The sequence below is a fragment of the Dendrobates tinctorius genome, unplaced genomic scaffold (genome assembly GCF_039654945.1).
Source record: "Dendrobates tinctorius isolate UK_male_01 unplaced genomic scaffold, ASM3965494v1 ptg000120l, whole genome shotgun sequence".
NCBI lineage: Eukaryota > Metazoa > Chordata > Amphibia > Anura > Dendrobatidae > Dendrobates > Dendrobates tinctorius.
In genome coordinates, this window is record NW_027361788.1 from 28,505,335 (window position 1) to 28,526,032 (window position 20,698).

General features: G+C 42.5%; 1 protein-coding gene across 6 annotated transcripts in view; it reads right to left on the reverse strand.

Moving 5' to 3' along the window:
* Positions 1 to 3,666: 3,666 nt before the first annotated feature.
* KYAT1 (kynurenine aminotransferase 1) overlaps positions 3,667 to 20,698 on the reverse strand; it is a 32,274-nt gene continuing 15,242 nt past the window's right edge. For all 6 annotated transcript variants that reach the window (XM_073540988.1, XM_073540985.1, XM_073540989.1 and 3 more), the window contains 11 exons: positions 19,829 to 19,979; positions 19,375 to 19,524; positions 15,987 to 16,073; positions 9,475 to 9,603; positions 8,985 to 9,105; positions 8,794 to 8,870; positions 8,148 to 8,237; positions 6,933 to 7,119; positions 6,762 to 6,838; positions 5,897 to 5,983; positions 3,667 to 5,693 (listed from right to left, as the gene is read on the reverse strand). In XM_073540988.1, the coding sequence (XP_073397089.1) occupies positions 5,616 to 5,693; positions 5,897 to 5,983; positions 6,762 to 6,838; positions 6,933 to 7,119; positions 8,148 to 8,237; positions 8,794 to 8,870; positions 8,985 to 9,105; positions 9,475 to 9,603; positions 15,987 to 16,073; positions 19,375 to 19,524; positions 19,829 to 19,979 (1,234 nt within the window). In that variant the 3' untranslated portion in view covers positions 3,667 to 5,615. The remainder of the gene's footprint in view (positions 5,694 to 5,896; positions 5,984 to 6,761; positions 6,839 to 6,932; positions 7,120 to 8,147; positions 8,238 to 8,793; positions 8,871 to 8,984; positions 9,106 to 9,474; positions 9,604 to 15,986; positions 16,074 to 19,374; positions 19,525 to 19,828; positions 19,980 to 20,698) is intronic.

The window sequence follows — 20,698 nt, forward strand, 5'->3', positions numbered from 1 at the left end:
CCTCATCATCTACAACCATTCTTTCCGCACAATTTTTTAATGGGCCTACACTTTCGATTCTTTTACTATTGATATAGTTGAAGAACAGCTTGGGATTAGTTTTAAGGCCCCTTTACATTTATCGATGCACCAGCGATCCCGACAATTATACGACCCGGTCAAGATCGCTGGTGCATCGCTAAATGGGCGGATCTCACAGCGATGCAGCAGCGATACAGCGGTCGTTACTTACCTTTCAGACGCGGCGATCCTGACGTCCTCCCGTCCCGTAGTAGACTTTCCATGATTTCTGTTATATTTGGGGGTTTGTAACAGACCCCAAAGAGAATTTTGTTACTATTTTTCCCTCCATGTATTTCGACCCATATGGACTCGACATCCTCATTCCCTTCACTAATATCTTCCCTTAAAGTGGACTTTAGATAAGACTTTACAAAAAGACAAACCCCTCCTCATCTCCGATTTTTACGATCCTTTCTAAACAGACTGTAACCCTGTAAGCTAACTGCCCAGTCATAGCTTTCATCTAACCATGTCTCGGTTATTCCCACTATGTCATAGTTACCTGTAGATATTTCTGCTTCTAGTTCTTCCATCTTGTTTGTCAGGCTTCTGGCGTTTGCGAGCATGCATTTTAGAGAATTTTGCTTTGTTCCAATCTCCTCCCTGTTGATTGTTTTAGAAATTTTCTTACCTCCCTTCTGAGTATGTTGTCTTGGATCTTCTTTGCCACACCTCATATCATTCATCAGTATAATATCTATTGGGTGATGTTGAGATCCTTCAGAGTGGACAGTAAAGGCCGGAGATGTCTCCTCTTTTGTAGCGTTATGCGAAAGAGGTCCGGGAACAATTGGATGGCAGTGTCCGAATACAAAATCTCCTTCAGGGTCCTGGCCTTCCTCATAATCCTCTCCTTAATTTCAAAGCTATGAAGACAGCAGATAATGTCTCTTGGGAAAGGAGAAAATCCTTTGGGCTGTAAGGCCCGATCTAATTTAAAGTGAGTGGAGACTGGGTAGCCCATGGAGGAAGCAAATATTTCCTGAAGAATTGTGTTAACATTTTCCTTTCCATCCAATTCAGGGATTTCCCTCACTCTGATGTTGCACCTTGTGCCCCTGTTATCCAAGTCCTCTACTTGAACTTGCAAGTCTCTGACCACCCGTTGCTGCATAATAGAAGTTTGATGCAAGTCAGCCACAAGCGATCTAGTTTCGTCATGCTCCCGGTCCAGAATCAATTCTGCCCACCAAAAAGCTGCAGGTCCTGTCGCACACATGCAATTTCTGACCTGCAAGCGTCCTTGACCTCGGTTATTAATGCCCTGAAGTCCTCCCTTCAAGGGAAACGAGAGAGGAACTTTAGCCACTGTGGGGGTAGATGATCGACCTATGTGCCACCCTCTTCATCAGAGGACCCCTCTAAATAGTCAGTAGCATCATCAGTGAAGAAGTAGATAGGGGTTAACTTAGGAGGTTCTCTATGAGCGACAGAGAGCTCTTTAATTCCCTGGGTGCCATTCCCCGCCATATAAGACTTTAAGCTGATAGACTGATGCAATAAGTCTGTGGCTTGAGGAAAATCAAGTGGTGGAGGAAGATGGCCACTCTCATCAGTGTGCTGCACAGCACCCAGGGCTACAGCATGAAGGCCAGGAGAGGAAGATTCCTGTAGTAATCCAGCAGGGGGGCACAAGCTTGGGGCATCCCCCTGATATGGAGCCACAGCCCCAGATATTCCAGCAGCAGCACAGCCCAAGGGCCTCTCACTAGTCTCCCCGACATCTCTCGCCCACTCCTGAGCCGCCTCCACCATGCAGCAACATGGCGCCCGGACTCCTGTGGCGCTGTGGTCCTGGAGGAGGAAGGCGTCCAGGGCTGTCACAGGACCCGCAGACGCCGCTACAGGCAGCACCGGGTACCAGGATACTCTCAGGTGTATAACATCCGGCCCACCCGTAATGCTGTCTGACTTTTTAACATGTGACCAAATGGCCGGTGATGCAGAGCTCACTGACACCAGTATGATCCACAGCCACTGTTGTAACAAGTCCGTTCATGACATTTTTCCTCCTACATCTTCCCCCTTAACCTGTGAATATTATTGAAAAGTGAAAGGAACCAAAGCAACTAAGCCATGCAGTGGAGACCTCATAACATTACAGAGCGGGGGGACAGAGTGCTGAGGAGCAGAGAAAGTCACCAATGCTCTGCTGACTCCATAACTGCAGAGTACAGATCTCCTCTGGTATTAACATCAGCAGAAACACTGCTCCCCCGCAGGGAGCTTCATGCAGTCTAACATCACCAAGCACAATGCTGAGTGTCGGATGTAGTTGTATAAATCCGACACCACTGGACTCTGGAGGAGACGTGTTCTCTACAGTGATGGATCACACTTCTCTATCCGGCATCTGATGGAGAAGTCTGGGTTTGCTGAACGCCAGGAGATCGTTACATCCTGACTGCACTGTGCCCACTGTGCAGATTGAGGTAGGGATAATGCTATGAGATGTTTTCCACTTCTATTCTACAGTGACTTCTAAGGCTGTGTGCCCATGTAGCGTTTTTTAAGCGTTTCTGCAGCGCTTTTAGACGCGCGTTTCTGCTGCAGAAACGCTTAAGAAAAGCATCCAGTTAATCATAATGGAAAACGCACATGTTGTGCTAATGGTTCGTTTTTTTCCGCTGCGGAAATGCTAAGCGGAAAAAAACGCAGAATGTTCATTAATTTTGCGGAAACGCACGTGATTCCGCATATCATCAATTATATGGGCAAAAGCGCTTAGGAAAACGCATGCAAAAACGCTTAACAAAAGCGTCAAAAACGCTTACAAAAGCGCATCATAAAACGCATGCGTTTTCCCGGGAAGAGGGTGTGCGTTTCCACTCAGGAATATTCTGCATCAAAAACGCAATGTGGGCACATAGCCTAAAACTTCAAAGCATTGCAGCACCGCTACATGCAAATGTGTAGCTGCAGGAATGGGGATCCATTTGTGACAAACAACGGAAGTTTATTACTGCCTGTACCTTCTTTATCGCTGTATACAGAGTACTACAAGCGCTATGTACACAGTAAGAAGATGCGCTGGCGATGTTTCCCACTCCATACACAGCGGTCTTGTGATCGCTGGGCATAGAGAGTGAGCAGGAGCTAGGAGGCTGCAGTTCTCTTGTAACTGGGGTTATAAGGAAATTAAGAAAATATAAATATTTCCATATATGTAGAAGATAAATGAAAAATAAATAAAAACATATAAATAAAAAAGTGTCATTGTCAATCCAAGTCGCTGTAAAAAAAAAAAAAAAAAAGGGTCCGTATAGAAATATATGTTAAAGAATGGAAAACAAATTTTATATGTATTTTAGTGGTCCTGTGTGGGAATAAAAATTAATAAGTAAATGAGAAAAAAAAAGAGACAAAAAGACACTTATTTTTCCACGAACATCGCCCAATTTCGGGAATACAACAAAAAAATAATATGACAGTGCCATAAAAATGAAGCCTCATGAACCACATGGTCAGGATCTGAACTGGTTAAAGAAGAAGACAGCCCTTTAAAGGTGCCATGTTCTTCCAGGTCAATTTGTGACTTCAAAATGGACCTCTGCTTGTCAGAGATTTATAGCATTTTCTTTGCGACGTGTCACATACAAAACATTGGATTGTGCATTTTATTTTGTCACCAAAATACATTGCGTTTTAACAGATGAATCCAGATTATTAAGCAATTTTCCCACATTAGGACTATTCTGACCTGTCTGCTGTAAAAAAAAAAAAAACATTGTATTTCCATAAAATATAAATTCTAGGGCATCTTTTCTTAGAATTCTGCATCGTGCCGTTCATCCATTATTCCTCCTGGAAATTAATAAATAAATCTGGGTTTGTATTATTCTTACAATCCTGAAGTGCCAAAGCTACCCCAAATCACCGCCTGGCCAAGTAACGCTGCTGGTGATTTTCTTTCCTGGGATGATCTGTCCCTTCTTCATGGCCTTTACAATATACGTAACGTCACAAGGGACGTGACATACGTAGGAGGCCTAATGTTTTCTCTGGAGAATGCCTCCACTCTCTGAAAAGGATATTTGGCAGGGATAAAGAGCTTTACACTTATCTGTGTGTGGGGGGTACTTTTGTTTTTTTATTCCTTCTTTTGTATTTGATACATTTTGATACATTAGATTTGATATGGAGGACCAGTATGGCAGTGATGGGAGTGAATTGTGTGGGGGTGTGGGAGAAGCGAGCCATCTCTCTACACAGCGGGGTGGCCAGGATCCTCCTGTGCGGAGGATGCAGCACTGTGGCCGCTTCATTCTCGGTGGATGTCCCAGTAGCATGTAATGCTGGGCTCACACATGCAGTACTTTTTTTTGTTACACAGCGGCTACGACGTGATAGCCCACTCAGCCTAAATCATCACTGTCCCTGCAGCACCCAGATGGCAGTAGGTGATCAGCTGGTCACAGTGGGGCCGACATTTTAATAAATCAGTGCAACTTTACAATATTTGCCACTTTTCTTGTGAGATCCCTGACCTGCCGCTGTTTCCCAAAGATTAAATTTAAGATACACTGATAAAGTATTACACAGCAACTTTATCAGAGATTGCATTGCAACCCATCTGTAGGGACTAGTGCAGGGACAAGATAGTGCTTTGTGTCATGGAGGTTGAGGAGTCCCTAGCAGCAGTGCTGTATGCTACAATAGGGTTTCTTTTCTTCGTCCTATTGCCTTGTCATGTCTAGCTTATCCCAGTCTACTGATTAGATGACACTATTAGAATGGCGTGGCTTCTCCTCCAGAGACCACCGGAAAGGAGAAGTGGTGTCCCCTATTCCTCTCTGGGAGGAAATGAATGGAGCGGCATCCTCACTGCTCTATTCAGAGTCTATGGTGCTGAACATATAAAGAAAGTCGAGTGCTACGCAGGGCTCTGCAATCTTCATCTGCCCCATAGACTTGACAAAAAGAGTCAGGGCATATGTGTAACCTGCTGTCCCTCTCACGTCCCTGTGCAGAGGATGCAGCGCTGAGACCCCATCCTTCTCAGGACTGATGGGGGTTAAAAGCACGCAAGGCTGAGTTCACATGCTGCACCCGCAGGTCATCCTCTGTTGCACCGTGGCTGTGACGTGGGAACCCAGGTCTTCCATTGCAGCACCCAAATGTTCACAGACCTGCCACTTTATCCAAGTCTATGGCACCAGTGAAGATAGTAGAGCACTGCACATGACTGAATTACCCGTATAACTTGTTTGTACAGGATTAGAAAAACATGGCCGCTTTCTTCCAAAAACAGCGCCACCTCAGCTCATCCTTGGAGCTGCAATCCGAGACGCAGCCACTGAACAGATGTGGTGCTGTTTCTGTGAGAAGACCATATACCCTGATATTACTTGATCCTGGATCTGTAACACAATGACCCTACATAATAACAAAAAACAACTTTTTCAATAAAATTATCTGTAGAATGTTAGAATAGAACGTAAGACAAGGCTCTGACATTTTGTGCTATTGTTTAAACAGAAAAATAATTTTAAAGTATAACAAGTCCAAATCAGTGTCGCTTTCAGGCAGCATGTTCCTACTACTAACAGTTACTATTGGGTCTTTGCTCCTGTGGACTCGCTGCTCCACTTCTGTAGGATCCTTTCTGCAGCTTCCAGTGTTGCATCCTCCTATGGGGGGGGGAAAAAAAAAAATAGCGCCCAGCACCAATTACAGTGTGCACGCTGCCCCCTAGTGTACGTACTTTGCAAATCAGCCAGCAAGCGAATTTTGAGCTTTGCATACACATTTTGCAATCCAAATCACATTGCACTCCAAATCACATTGCACAATCCCAACGAAGATGGAAACTTTAACCTACAAATATATTTACCTTTACAAAGCAAAACCTAATATAGTTCTCAAACTGCTTCTTATGCGGGGCGCTGTAAAAAGCAGAGACGGGTATGGCGGCCAATTGCTGCAAGGAGGAAGAGTAATAAAGATGTTTATGAACCACATTAAAAAATGCAAAGAAAAAAAATCAGCTCTAATGATAATGTGGACTGCATTGTATCTACAAATTAGTTTTAGAGCCTTATGAATGAGTAAATATATGGAGTTGAGCAAAAAGGACCCTGGTCGGTATCTGTGGGTTTGGCCAGTGCACTTTGAACCTCTTCCTACTTGCCGGCATCTCTTCTGATTAGTAGGCACAGCAATGCGCCATACATGAGTTTTAGCACAATGATGACATTACGCTGGACCTACTAATCAGAAGAGGATCCAGGGATGTCGACCGGTAGGAGGATATATGCAGAGCTTTGGCCCAGCGGCCATTGAATACCAATGTGACTACTGGCCAAGAGTTCTGCGAATCTCTTAATAATATAGTCTGAGCAGTTCTAAAACTTAAGCAAAGGTAAGAAAAATATTTCTGCTTACAGATCCCTTACACTTCATGTCTCATCCAAAATGGGACCCCTTTCTAACACCCATAACAACGAGGGTCAGTCATTGATTACAAGGTCAGTGATCCGAATGCATGTAATTTTACATTTCCCCAGCAGTGGCCGCTGTATTCACAATATATAGCTAGCAGAGGCATTTGGGTCAATCCTGCAAAGATCATCTGATTGCAGAGTAGACATCAATTTTGGAAAATAATTTTTTTTTATTGCCTGGGTCAAAATAACATTTTTGTCTTCATCTCTCAAGTCTGCTTATTTCAGTCAGATTCTTGCCTGTTGATGACTTACTTTATGTTTCATCATCCATCTTACAAAGTAGTTATCGTAGGGTACGTTGTGGTCGGTGGGAGGAGGGACATCAGATTCTGTACAGAATGAAAGATGACATTGTGATTGACACTAAACCCCATATTACAATAACCTTATTGCACCATCATGACTTTTGGGGTATCAACTTACTGAAGCGGGAGATGTCAGCGATCATAAAGTAAGAGCCTTGGGACATTATAGGTTTCATCCCCACCTCTGTAAGGCAGCGGTAAAGCCGGTCCCGCTTCTTCTGCAGCTCATCCCGCAACTGTACAAAGTAACAATCAGACTTTCCCAGCCTTTCCTGTTCTTTCTGAAATCCATGGGCCACTGCTTCCTACAAGACAAATTATACGATCACAGGGGTGCTCTGTTCTGCTTTCACCTAAATGAGGGTGCCTTATAGATCTAATGGATTAACCCCTTCGCACCAGAGCAAATTTTCCTTTCTGCCCTTCGGCTTTTTTCCTGCCCTTCTTCCAAGAGCCATAAAACTTTTTATTCTTTTCCCATCTACATGGCTTGTTTTAATGATCACTTTAAGATATAATCTACTGAAAAAAAAATGTAAAAAACATAATCTCAAGTGGAGGAAGTAAAAACAAAAATAGACTCAACCAATGTTTCTTTTTTTAGGGGATTCTGTTCTTATAACGTTCATGGTGTGGTAAAAATTACTTGGAAATATAATTCTTTAAATCGGTACAATCATGGCGATACCAAACTCACAAGGTTTTTTTTTTTTTAATATTTTATGGGTAAAGATAACCTGATCTTTCTATAAAAAAGAAAAAAAAGATTTTTGTCGCCATAACTTATTTTTTTCTGTACATGGAGCTCTGGGAAGGATTGTATTTTGAGTGCTGAGCTGACATTTTTATTAATGTAATTGCAGAGATATTCACATTTGTATCTTCTAGAGTGCAGAATGTGAAATCTCTGCTCTTCAGTCCAACTGAGCATTTCTTCAAAGTCTTCTTAGTGCTCTTTGCTCCTCCCACCCACATTATATCAATTATATCACGGCAGCAGATCTAGCAGTCAGAGAAGTTGCTGAAATTGAAAGACTTGGCATAGTTTTTTGAGAATATGACAAAACTAAAGGCCTAATGTGTATGGGGGTATCCCGACTCTCCCCTGACAAATGATGCCAAGGATACAGCACGCGAGATTTCGGACAGCTGATCCTTTTATTTTATAGGAGATAAGTCACTGCCAGGAGGAAGAATATGGTTGACTTTGCAAAGAAGATGTAGTGAAGCATTTTGCTGCAGTGGTATGTACTTTCTTGAAGGGCTTGTCCATTTATAATAACTCCTTTAGGGACAGATGTGACGAGCGAACCTCGCTCTCAGGCTCTCTTACCTGGGCACCGGTTGCACAGTGATAGACAGAATTCTGATGCACAGTCCGGAGATGTTTCAGGAGACAATCAGGCCCGAAGGCCCATCCAACCTATAACAGAGGACAAATCTTAGCTCATAAAAACTTATTGTGTTGTGTGCAATTTATGGCCGTAATTAAAATGCCCCTAGTATTAAATAAGCACTCTTTTATCCTCTTATTATATTACAATCATCATATTATATAACACTGTGTACTTACAATTGCTCATTTTGCCTTTCAACCCCTGTAATTTTCTCTTTTTTCTGCTCTATGTAGAAACAGGAATTCACTTGTCCCTGCAGAAATCATTTCCCTTTTCAAGTCTTGACCCATCTGCTCCATCCTCCCCCTGCCATAGACTTTTGCAGTAACTCATGACTTATGCAGACAAAATTGACCTCCTGTTTCTGCATAGAGCTTAGAAAGATTCAGCTCATCAGTTATTAATCACGTGATGTCATAGACCTAATGGAAAAGAGAAGAATTAGCTGGGTAGAAAGGCAAAATGAGCAATTGTAAGTACACAGTGATATATAATATAATGACTGCAATATATTAAGAGAATAAAAACTTTGACGGGAGGAGGCGTGCTTCTTTAAGTGGCAACATAAGTCACCATATTCACCTTCCATCCAGTGGCGCTAAATGTCTTTCCGGCACTTCCTATGGTTATGGTTCGGTCCCACATTCCTGGAAGACTAGCTGGGGACATAAAAGCAGCATGGTTATGGGACTGGTGACCCTGTAGACACACAAGACCCTTGTTAGCTAATGCAATCAGTGAGCCATGCTTCATGTACTTGCTTTGGGACTCACCAATCCGTATATGTTGACACCCGTCATACACCAGCCATTCATACACTTCATCGGAGATGCAGAGCAGGTCGTATTTCACGCAAATATTGGCGATCTCCTCCAGCTCCTCTTTACTAAATACCTAAAAGAAAAAGAAAAGGGAGGAATTTGATGTAACGTTCAGCAGAGATAGATAACAGGGAATGTCAGAAGACCCAATACGTCCAAGCATTTACCAAATTAACCAGCCCATGATTTAAAAAAAAACCCAAAAAACTGCAATACTGAATCTCTCCTGTGGTGGCGCTGTAGGAAATCTCAACACTTGCTGCTTGGTTCTCCCAGTGATCCCCTGATCAACCTAATGCCAGGGCATCCTCTGAATGAGAAAGGGAATCCAAGGGGGACAATCCATTTGTTCAAGGCATTCACATGCCCAACCAATTTAGGATGTGGATCATAGGGGGTAAAGCGAGTGTAAAATAAATAAACTGAGATCTAATGTACTTACTTTTCCCAGTGGATTATTTGGGGTGTTTAATACCAGAATTTTTGTATTCTTATTGATTTTCGCTTCCAGCTCAGTAGGATCCAATCGCCAGTCGCTACTTTTCGGCAATTTTCCATAATCTGCAGGCCTCTGCCCAGAAAAAAAAACTGTTATGATAAAAGAAGGGATTCAATTCTTGCTTTTTATAAAGCCCCAGAAGTTCAGGGAGCCCCTATCTGAACAAAATATAACAGTACCATTGGAACATAATGGAAATGAGAAAACTGAGCACTTTGGATGTGAATGGAGAAGAAAATGACATAAGGCTTAAAGGGAATTTGTCACCTTATTTTGGCGCAGTATTTAAATGACTTGGGTCCGGTCCAATGGGTGGTGTTTCGGGTCCTTTCCTCCACCTCTACTTGGCCGCTGTCCGCAATTTTTCAGGGAATTTCCGTGCTTGGCCTCCATATTACGCTTGTGCGCATTGCAATCTGGACTCGCGCACGCGCAGTATGCTTTGCCCAACTGCGGGCAAAGCCGAAAAGCATTAGCATGCGCCAGTGAACTATGTCCCAGAAGTATTTAGCTGTTGCATTAAGGCATATCATATCAATGTGAAATACAAGAAGTGTGGATAGCGTAATGGCTTTTGAAATTTAGGAAAAACACATGAGATACTTAGCACAAAATCTGGCCAAAAATTGTGAGCCCATTCACCAATGTCAAGGTGATCTCATTGAGTGGGTCCCTGACCTGACTGCCTAATGTGAACACTTACCTATGGCTAATAACTTGGTAAAGCCTGTATTTGTAGGAAGGTCGGAACCAAATGTGATTGGATGGAATTAAAATCACAGAATGGTGAAGGGCGGAGTGCTCAGTCAGAAAGCTAGCATACAAATTACAGAAAACTGACGGCACATCTAGAAACCAGTCTGAACAGGTGCATACCAAAAAACAACTTGCATATCAAAATGAGGAAATGGTTGAGTGCAACTGAAGAAGATTGACCGCAGTCATTTATTTCAAAAGGTGTGCAACCAAATACTAAGTTGAGGGTGCCAATAATTTTGTCCGGCCTATTTTTGGAGTATTGTGTGAAATTATGTCCAATTTGCCTTTTTTCTCTGTTTTTGCGTCGTTCCAATACACACAAAGGAAATAAACGTGTGTATAACAAAACTAATTTTCTTGTAGAATTACTTTATTTTCTGGAACAATTTCAAGGGTGCCTACCAAAACTTTTGGCCATGACTTTATATCTATGTTCAACAGTTAAAAATTTTTTTTATTTTGGTCAACATTTTCTGAGATCGGTTACTTTTATGTTTTCTGTTTTTTTTTTGTTATTTTATTTTAGAGGGCACACTGATGTTTCCACAGCTACATGTAGATGTAGCTATGCATATGACATTTTTATGTTTTTATTGTATTTCTCTAGGGTTGTACGGTGACAAAAAAAACAGCAATTTCTGACATTTTGGGGGCTTGTATATAATTCAGCTCATGGGCTAAATTATTTTAGATTTTGATAGATCAGAATTTTATGGACACAGCAATACTGAATATGTTTATTTTTTTATTAAGGAAAAGGGCGGCGAGAGAAAAGCTTTTATGCATTTTTAAACAGGTTTAAATATTTTATTTATATTTGCTTTTTCATTAACCTTCACTTTTTTTTTTAGATCTTATGAGGATTATGTATTTTAGTACATAGTAAAGAGCACCTCCATCTCCTATGAAGAACAGTCACAAGCTAAAGAGTAGCAAGGTGTGAACGACAGAGCCCTTCATTAGGTCCCCTGGGTGCCACGGTAATACACTGGCACTCCTCAATCACCTTGGACACCACTGGCGCTAACCTGCTGAAGGACACAAGAACGTTACCTTGTGGACACCTGTGCACTTGTCCTCCAGATGACTACTTTCTTTTAAGAGGAGTCTCCTAGTTGTACAGTGCACAACTCTGCGGACAGAGTTTTATAGCAGCATTTAAGCAACCTGCTCTCAAACTGTATGTACATGTATATCACAAGCCAGGAAGACGTTAATATCTCAACAAGAGAAGTTAAGAAAATGTACTCAGTTTTTAACCCCTTTACTCCCAAGGGTGGTTTGCACATTCATGACCGGGCCAATTTTTACAGTTCTGACCACTGTCCCTTTATGAGGTAATAACTCTGGAACGCTTCCATGGATCCCGGTGATTCTGACAATGTTTTCTCATGACATATTGTACTTCATGTTAGTGGTAAAATTTCATTGCTATAACTTGCGTTTATTTGTGAAAAAAAATGGAAATTTGGCAAAAATTTTGAAAATTTCGAGATTTTCTAACTTTGAATTTTTATGCCCTTAAATCACAGAGATATGGCACACAAAAAAATTAATAAGTAACATTTCCCACATGTTTACGTTACATCAGCACAATTTTGGAACCAAAATTTTTTTATGTTTGGAAGTTATAAGGGTTAAAAGTTGACCAGCGATTTCTCATTTTTGCAACACCATTTTATTTTTACAGACCACATCACATTTGAAGTCACTACAAAATACCCAAAAGTGACACCATGCTAAAAACTGCACCCCTCAAGGTGCTTAAACCCACATTCAAGAAGTTTATTAACCCTTCAGGTGCTTCACAGGAATTTTTTGAATGTTTAAAAAAAAAAAAAAAAAAAAAGAACATTTAACTTTTGTTCACAAAAAAATTACTTCAGGTCCATTTTTTTTTATTTTACCAAGGGTAACAGGAGAAATTGGACTGCAAAAGCTACTGTGCAATTTGTCCTGAGTACGCCGATACCTGATATGTGGGGGGAACCACTACTTCGGCGCATGGCAGAGCTCAGAAGGGAAGAAGCGCCGTTTGACTTATTCAATGCAAAATTGGCTGGAATTCAGATCGGACGACATGTCACGTTTGGAGAACCCCTGATGTGCCTAAACAGTGGAAACCCACCAGAAGTGACCCCATTTTGGAAACTAGACCCCCCAAGGAACTTCTCTAGATATGTGGTGAGCACTTTGAACCCCCAAGTGCTTCACAGAAGTTTATAACGCCCAGGCATGAAAATAAAAAAATCATATATTTTCCCAAGGGTAACAGGAGAAATTGGACCTGAAAAGTTGTTGTCCAATTTGTCCTGAGTACACTGATACCCCATATGTGGGAGAAAACTACTGTATGGGCACACGTCAGGGCTTGGAAAGGAAGTAGTGACGTTTTGGAATGCAGATTTTGATAGAATGGTCTGCGGGTCTCATGTTGCATTTGAAGAGCCTCTGATGTGCCTAAACTGATGAAACCCCCCACAAGTGACCCCATTTTGGAAACTAGACCCCCCCCAAGGAACTTATCTAGATGTGTGGTGAGCACTTTGAACCCCCCAGTGCGTCTCAAAAGTTTATAACGCCCGGGTGTGAATATAAAAAAAAATCATATTTTTTCCACAAACATGATCTTTTAGTCCCCAATTTTTTTATTTTCCCAAGGGTAATAGGAGAAATTGGACCCCAAAAGTAGTTGCCCAGGTTGTGGTCCAATTTGTCCTGAGTACACTGATACCCCATATGTGGGAGAAAACTATTGTATGGGCACACGTCGGGGCTCGGAAGGGGAGTAGTGACGTTTTGGAATGCAGACTTTGATGGAATGGTTTGCATGTGTCATGCTGCATTTGGAGAGCCTCTGATGTGCCTAAACTGTTGAAACTCCCCACAAGTGACCCCATTTTGGAAACTAGACCCCCTAAGGAACTTATCTAGATGTGTGGTGAGCACTTTGAACCCCCAAGTGCTTCACAGAAGTTTATAACGCCCTGGCATGAAAATAAAAAAAACAGGATTTTTAGTTGCTTACCGTAAAATCTGTTTCTCTGAGCCTTCATTGGGGGACACAGGAACCATGGGTGTATGCTGCTGCCACTAGGAGGCTGACACTATGCAGAAAAAAAATTAGCTCCTCCTCCGCAGTGTACACCCCACCGACAGGAAGTAGGATGTTCAGTTAGTGAGTTATTCTGAGGGAAGGCACTAACTGAGGAAAGCATGAAGCGCACAGCGCCTGGCGAAAGGAGGGTGCATGATCCGCCGGCTTCAGCCGGGAAGTGAGCTCCCCACAAGTGCGGGAGGAGAGCGGCCAGGGGAAAGGGAGGACTAGGCCCCAATATAAGCCGGGGCCTAAATGACCAGTGACTGTCTACACCTGACAAGGGGTCTCCTCTTCTTTACTTATCTTCTTATTGAAGTCGTCCTGATGGTTGCCGGACGTCATGTCTCATCCAACAGGCTCTGGTGGGCGAGTAGGTGGGAGATGGTGGGTCAGGACCGGGTGTGGAACACCTAAGCACGCTTCTGTGCTAGGGGATGGGGTCCTGCCGTCCAGACATATGAGGATACGGGGTGGCAGTACACGCCGTACTCATAGTCTCTGTGTGGGAGTACAGTAGTGACCATTCACACTGTATCCCTCCGGAAAACCTGAAAAGAAACAACGCACATTGAGGTAGATAAGGGTCTAGTGAAAGACCCGTGTCCACCTCCTACTGACCCTAAGCTAAACTGAACATCCTACTTCCTGTCGGTGGGGTGTACACTGCGGAGGAGGAGCTAACTTTTTTTCTGCATAGTGTCAGCCTCCTAATGGCAGCAGCATACATCCATGGTTCCTGTGTCCCCCAATGAAGCGATAGAGAAATCATATTTTTTTCCACAAAAATTATATTTTTGGCCCCAATTTTTTAGTTTCCTAAGGGTAACAGGAGAAAGTTGTTTTGCAATTTGTGCTGCGTAGGCTGATATCCCATATGTGGGGGTAAAACACTGTTTGGGCGCATGGCAGAGCTTGGAAGGGAAGGAGCACCATTTGACTTTTTCAACGCAGAATTGGCTGGAATTGAGATCAGACGCCATGTTGTGTTTGGAGAGCCCCTGATGTGCCCAAACAGTGGAAACCCACCAATTCTAACTCTAACCCTAACCCCAACACACCCCTAACCCTAATCTCAGCCCTAACCCTAGCCCTAACGGGAAAATGGAAATAAATACATTTTTTTTTAAATGTTATTATTTTTCCCTAACTAAGGGAGTGATAACGGGGGGTTTGATTTACTATTTATAGCGGGTTTTTATGTTTTGGCAGCTGTCATACGCTAAAAGACGCTTTTTATTGTAAAAATAGTTTTTGTATCACCACATTTTGAGAGCTATAATTTTTTCCATATTTTGACCCACCGAGTCATATGAGGTCTTATTTTTTGCGGGACAAGTTGACGTTTTTATTGGTACCATTTTCGGGCACGTGACATTTTTTGATCGCTTTTTATTCCGATTTTTGGGACGCAGAATGAACAAAAACCAGCATTTCATGAATTTCTTTTGGGGGGGGGTGCGTTTACACCGTTCTGCGTCCGGTAAAATTGATAAGGCGGTTTTATTCTTCGGGTCAGTACGGTTACAGCGATACCTCATTTGTGTCATTTTTTTATGCTTTGGCGCTTTTATGCAATGAAAACAATTTTTTTTTTTTTAAATATATTTTATTGGTTTCAATAACATACAGAATTGAAAAGAAGCGGCATTTCAAAACAAGTTCAAGGTATACAAGTTCAAGGTATACAATTCGTTTGGTCATGCAAGACATTAGTATCTTATAAATTCCCCAAATACCCAACTTCTTCCCTCCGCCCTCCCTCCCCAATGAAAACAATTTTATATAAAAAATAATTATTTTTGCATCGCTTTATTCTGCGAGCTATAATTTTTTTATTTTTTCGCTGATGACGCTGTATGGTGGCTCATTTTTTGCGGGACAAGATGATGTTTTCAGCGGTACCATGGTTATTTATATCCGTCTTTTTGATCGCGCGTTATTGCACTTTTTGTTCGGCGGTATGATAATGAAGCATTATTTTTTGCTTTGTTTTTTATTTTTTTAAGGGGTTCGCTAAAGGGGTTAACTAATGGGACAGTTTTATAGGGTGGGTCGTTACGGACTCGGTGATACTAAATATGTGTACTTTTAATGCTTTTTTCCAAAAAATGAATTTATTAGGGAATATTCTTTTTTTTTAAATTTCTTTAGCGATTTTTTATAAATAATGCACAGCACTCTGTCAGAACAGCAATGTGACAGGCGCTGCGCTGCTGCAGGCATTGAGAAAGATGCCTCCCTGCAGGCCTCCGAAGGTCCGCGCCACCATACTGGATTCGGGGACATGCAGGGAAGAAGGCCCCCGCAACAGATCTGCACATCGCGCTGCTGCGGGGGTCTCAAGGAAGCACGGAGGGAGCCCCCTCCCTGCCGATGCTTCCCTAAACCCCCGGTACACTGCGATCGTGTATGATCACAGTGTGCCAGGGGTCAACGTGCCGGGGGGGCGGTCCGTGCCGGGTGTCAGCTGTGATAATCATAGACAAGGTAACATCCGATCTTCTGTTGGCACCACTATCACATATGGAAGAATATTCCCCCAATATAACATCCCTTATAATGTGTGCAAGACACTATATGACATGAAGTCACTTACAGGTCTCAGGGGAACATACACGCATCGTCCACCGGCCATTAACGTCATCGGTTCATAGCTGTCAAAAAATGGCTCAATGATAATGACCTGAAATAAGAAGATAATAGATATTCTTGCTTCTCAAATCTTGTGGGCTAAGACACAAGACATCAGAAAGTACGGTTTGTGCAGGATTGAAAACATCTTTGAAGAGAAGAATCTACCATCAGAAAAGAATGTGACATCTCTTATTGTGAATGGCTGATCCTGTGTTATTAGTCATTGTACAGAAGGTGGAGGAGATGAGCTGTGACATCACCTATTATGAATGGTGGGTCCTGTGTTATCTACTGTACATAGAGGTGTTATCAGTCATTGTACAGGAAGAAGAGGAGGTGAGCTGTGACATCTCCTATTGTGAATGGTGGATATTGTGTTATCTACTGTATATAGAGGTGTTATCAGTCATTGTACAGGAGGAAGAGGAGGTGAGCTGTGACATCTCCTATTGTGAATGGTGGATAATGTGTTATCTACTGTGCATCTGTGTTCTCCAAGAAAGCAAATGCAATCTTCATGGTGCTATCGAAGTAATAATAGAATACACACTATCTATAAACAGACAGATGGTGAGAAAACACTTAGCTAGTTTTAATGAATTTAAATCTCTTGGTCCAGATGAATTACATCCTAGGGTACTGAAAAAGTTAGAGAAAATTGCAGAACCACTAGCCAGAATCTTTGAAAAAATCCTGGAGAACAGAAGTCTCCCAGAAGACTGGAGAAGGGCAAATGTTGTCCCTATCTTCAAAGCAGGAAAGCGGATGGAGCCAGGAAATTACAGGCCAGTGAGCCTAAAGGCCCCATTAGCCTAAAGGCCCCGTTAAAAGCATCAATGTCCCAGCGATCCGACGTGGATGGGATCGCTGGGACATAGTTAGCTGATCGCTGGTGAGCTGTTACATAGACAGACCCACCAGCGATCAGGACCAGCGAGCAAGCTGGTATCCAAGGTAAACAGCGTGTATCTAAGAGCCGCGTGGTGCTTAGTTACCCGCTGTTTACCCTGGATACCAGCTCCAGCTCGCTGATCGCTGCTCTCCCGCTGCCACACGCAGCTATGCATGCTGGCCAGCGGGAGACCCATGATCAAAAAACGGCCCAGGACGTTGAAGTGCGATCAGCGATACCCGGCGGGGGGGGGCGGTCACTGATACATTTCACACACAGCGATATTGCTGGCGAGATCGCTGTGGCGCCACAAAATCAGCGATCTCGCTGTGTGTGACGGGGCCTTTACTTCTATACCACGAAAGATCTTTGAACAAATCATTAAACAGCATGTATGTAAGTACTTAGATAAGAATAAAGTAAAGGGGGCTTTATACATAGCGATATCGCTATCAATATCGCTAAAGCGTCACCGATTTTGTGATGCAGCAGCGATATTCCTAGCGATATTGCTACATGTGATACTTACCTCCGACCGGCTCCCCCGCTGGTTATCGCTGATCGCGCAAGATCAGCCTGGTCCATTTCTCGTCGTCGGCTTCCTGCTGGCACCGATGAGCGAGCCATGGACACAGGCGGAAGTCAGACACCCTTGCCGCGTCTGAAAGGTAAGTATCGACCTCCGACCGCTGCTGCATCGCTAGTGAGATCTGCCTGTTTGGCAGCTCACTAGCGACCATTTAGTGATGCACCAGCGATCCTGACCGGGTCGTTTCGTGGTCGGGATCGCTGGTGCATCGCTAAATGTAAAGGGGCCTTAATTATCCAGAGCCAGCATGGGTTTGTAGCAACAAGTCACGCCAGACTAATCTGATTACCTTCTATGTACCTTCTATGATGGAATCATTGACTGGGTGAATCAGGGAAAAGCGATAGATATAGTATATCCATTTGATAAAGTATCTCATACTAACCATTTTTTTTTTTTTTTTTAAATGACCAAGTATGGGATTGACAAGGCTACTATTATGTGAATTCATAAATGGCTCAGTGATTGTACTCAAAGAGTAGTAATAAATAGTTGCACATCTAATTGGAAAAGTGTTTTAAGTCGAGTACCACAAGCCTCTGTCCTGGCCCCAGTGTTGTTCAAACTTTTTATAAATGATCTAGATAAGGAAACTGAAGGTAAACTGATCAAATTTGCAGACAATGAAAAGCTAGGAGAGATAGTTAACACTAGAGAAGACAGAGAAAGGATTCATAAGGATCTAGATAATCTTGAACAATGGGCAGCTACTAAAAGAAAGGTATTTAACAGGGAAAAATGCAAGATTCTACATCTGGGCAAAAAAAATAAATTTACATCTACAAAATGGGAGGAATAGAACTAAGCAACAGCAAGTGTGTAAAAGACCTGGGTATACTAATAGATCACAGACTGCAAATGCGTCAATAGTATGATGCAGCAGCAAAAAGGGAAAACACAGTTCTGGGATGTATTAAGAGAGGCATAGAGTCTAGATCATGTCAAGTAATTATGCCCCTTTACTCCTCCTTGGTCAGACCTCATCTGGAATACTGTATCCAGTTCTGGGCACCACATTTTTAAAATACATCAACAAACTGGAGCAAGTTGAGAGAAGATATACCAGGATGGTGAGCTGACTGCAAAGTATATTCTATGAGGAATGGTTAAAGGATCTGGGAATGTTTAGCTTGCAAAAAAAAAAAAAGGCTAGGAGGAGACTTAATGGCTGTCTACAAATATCTGAAGGGATGTCACAGTGTAGAGGGAGTATCATTATTCTCATTTGCACATGGAAATACGAGAAGCGATAGAATTAAATTGAAAGGGAGAAGATACAGATTAGATATTAGAGAAAAAACTTTTTGACATTAAGGGTAATCAATGAGTGGAACAGGCTGCCACGAGAGATTGTGAGTTCTCCTTCAATGAAAGTCTTCAAACAAAGGCTGGACAGACAGCTGTCTGAGATGGTTTAGTGAATCCTGCATTGAGCAGAGGGTTGGACACGTCTCTGGAGGTCCCTTCCAACTCTAACATTACATGATTCTACTGTATATAGGGGTGTTATCAGTCACTGTACAGGAGGAGAAGGTGAGTTGTGAATGGTGGATCTACTGTATACAGAAGTATTGTCTTTCAATATAATCATGTCTGTGATGATGAGACACCTGAAGTGTTCTGTACAGATCAGGAATCTGAGTCTAGTATGAGGCCTATTGGCCACTGTGAAAGTTGCAACTGTTCAGATTTTTTTTTTTTATACAGATCGTGATATGGAAATGTGAAAAAAAAACAATATCAAACACGTTTAAAGAATATATTTACCGTAAAAATTTAAATTTAAACTCTGAAATGTAGACTATATAATATAGCCGAGGGAAACAATCCCTAATATATAATTTATCGGGTGATACTATAGTGTAATACCTCATCTCCTTCATCCACCAAAGCCTGAAAAGCACAAAAAAGAGCGCCATAGGCACCGACAGACACCATCACGTTAGTGATAGGATTCAGTTCCTGTTCAAACAGAGGTCCAAACATCTGGGCGAGGGCCTTCACCAAAGGAGGGTGTCCCTGCAGAGAAGGAACATGGTTGAGGATGGGGGTCAAGTACAGGATAAGAGTTACACAGAAGTGTGCCGATACCGTGGAGTTGCCTGCCTATTACTATAAAATTACCCAGAAACATACAACTGCTGCCTAATCTGTACCAGAAAAATTTGGACTCCCTTATAAATATGTAGAACCTCATTTTTTATGGCACTTGAAGGCATGAATTATGTCATCGCTAGACATTGACTGCTGACATGATGATGTCATCTCTTAAGCAATGACTGAATAGATGATGTCATTTCTAGCTACAGATTGACATACTCACAAAGGCTCTGGTGTACTGGTTCAGTAAAGTGCCCTCATCTTTGATGGCTTTGGAAAACGCTTCTCTCACATAACTCGGAGGCGAAAAATCGGGGAAGCCTTGTCCCAGGTTCACGGTTTTATACTTATCTGCGAGGCTGACGAACTCCACCCTGCAAGAGACATATCAGGGTAAAGTCATGAGAAGCCATGGGCGCAGCTCAGATCTTTGACAATCACAAACCTCCCCTGGCATTCCCTTTCCCCGGCTATAGGGGTTATACAATGGCGGGACAGGCCTTTAGGCAACAATACATAGATTTCACACAGTGCCCCATCACATGTTTTTTTCATCTCCTGCCATTTCCCTCTGTTCTTCACTAAAGAGAAGTGTTCATCAAACACTGGCACCTTAGGTAACCACCTATATTGCCTGCACCTCATCCCAACCCTAGTTTTACGAACATTTTCTTGTAATTGGCCAGGTTTAACTTCAAAGTCCAATCCTCCTGGTAATTAAGCATCTACCAGAGGTATCTGGCAGCGTATTCCCCTTCTCCATTTAAACACAAGTACGCTCGGCTGGATCAAGTGTGCACGTGTGTGAAGTTGTTGGGAAAAATGACAGGTGCTGCTTAAAGGGGCTCTCCAGGAATTACTGTATATATTGATAATTTCATCATTGAATACAGCTGATTAGTGGGGGTGACAGATGGAGGACCCCTCACTGGTCTGATTTTGATTACCCAGCCAAAAGATCAATCACTGATCTACAAATCCTGGACAACTCCTATAAGTCTATTTTAACCAGTGTGAGGTCAGCAAAGTCAGACTATAATACTCTAACATTAATGGCAGAGCTATGAAGTGAAACTTGTCTACGACTGGACAA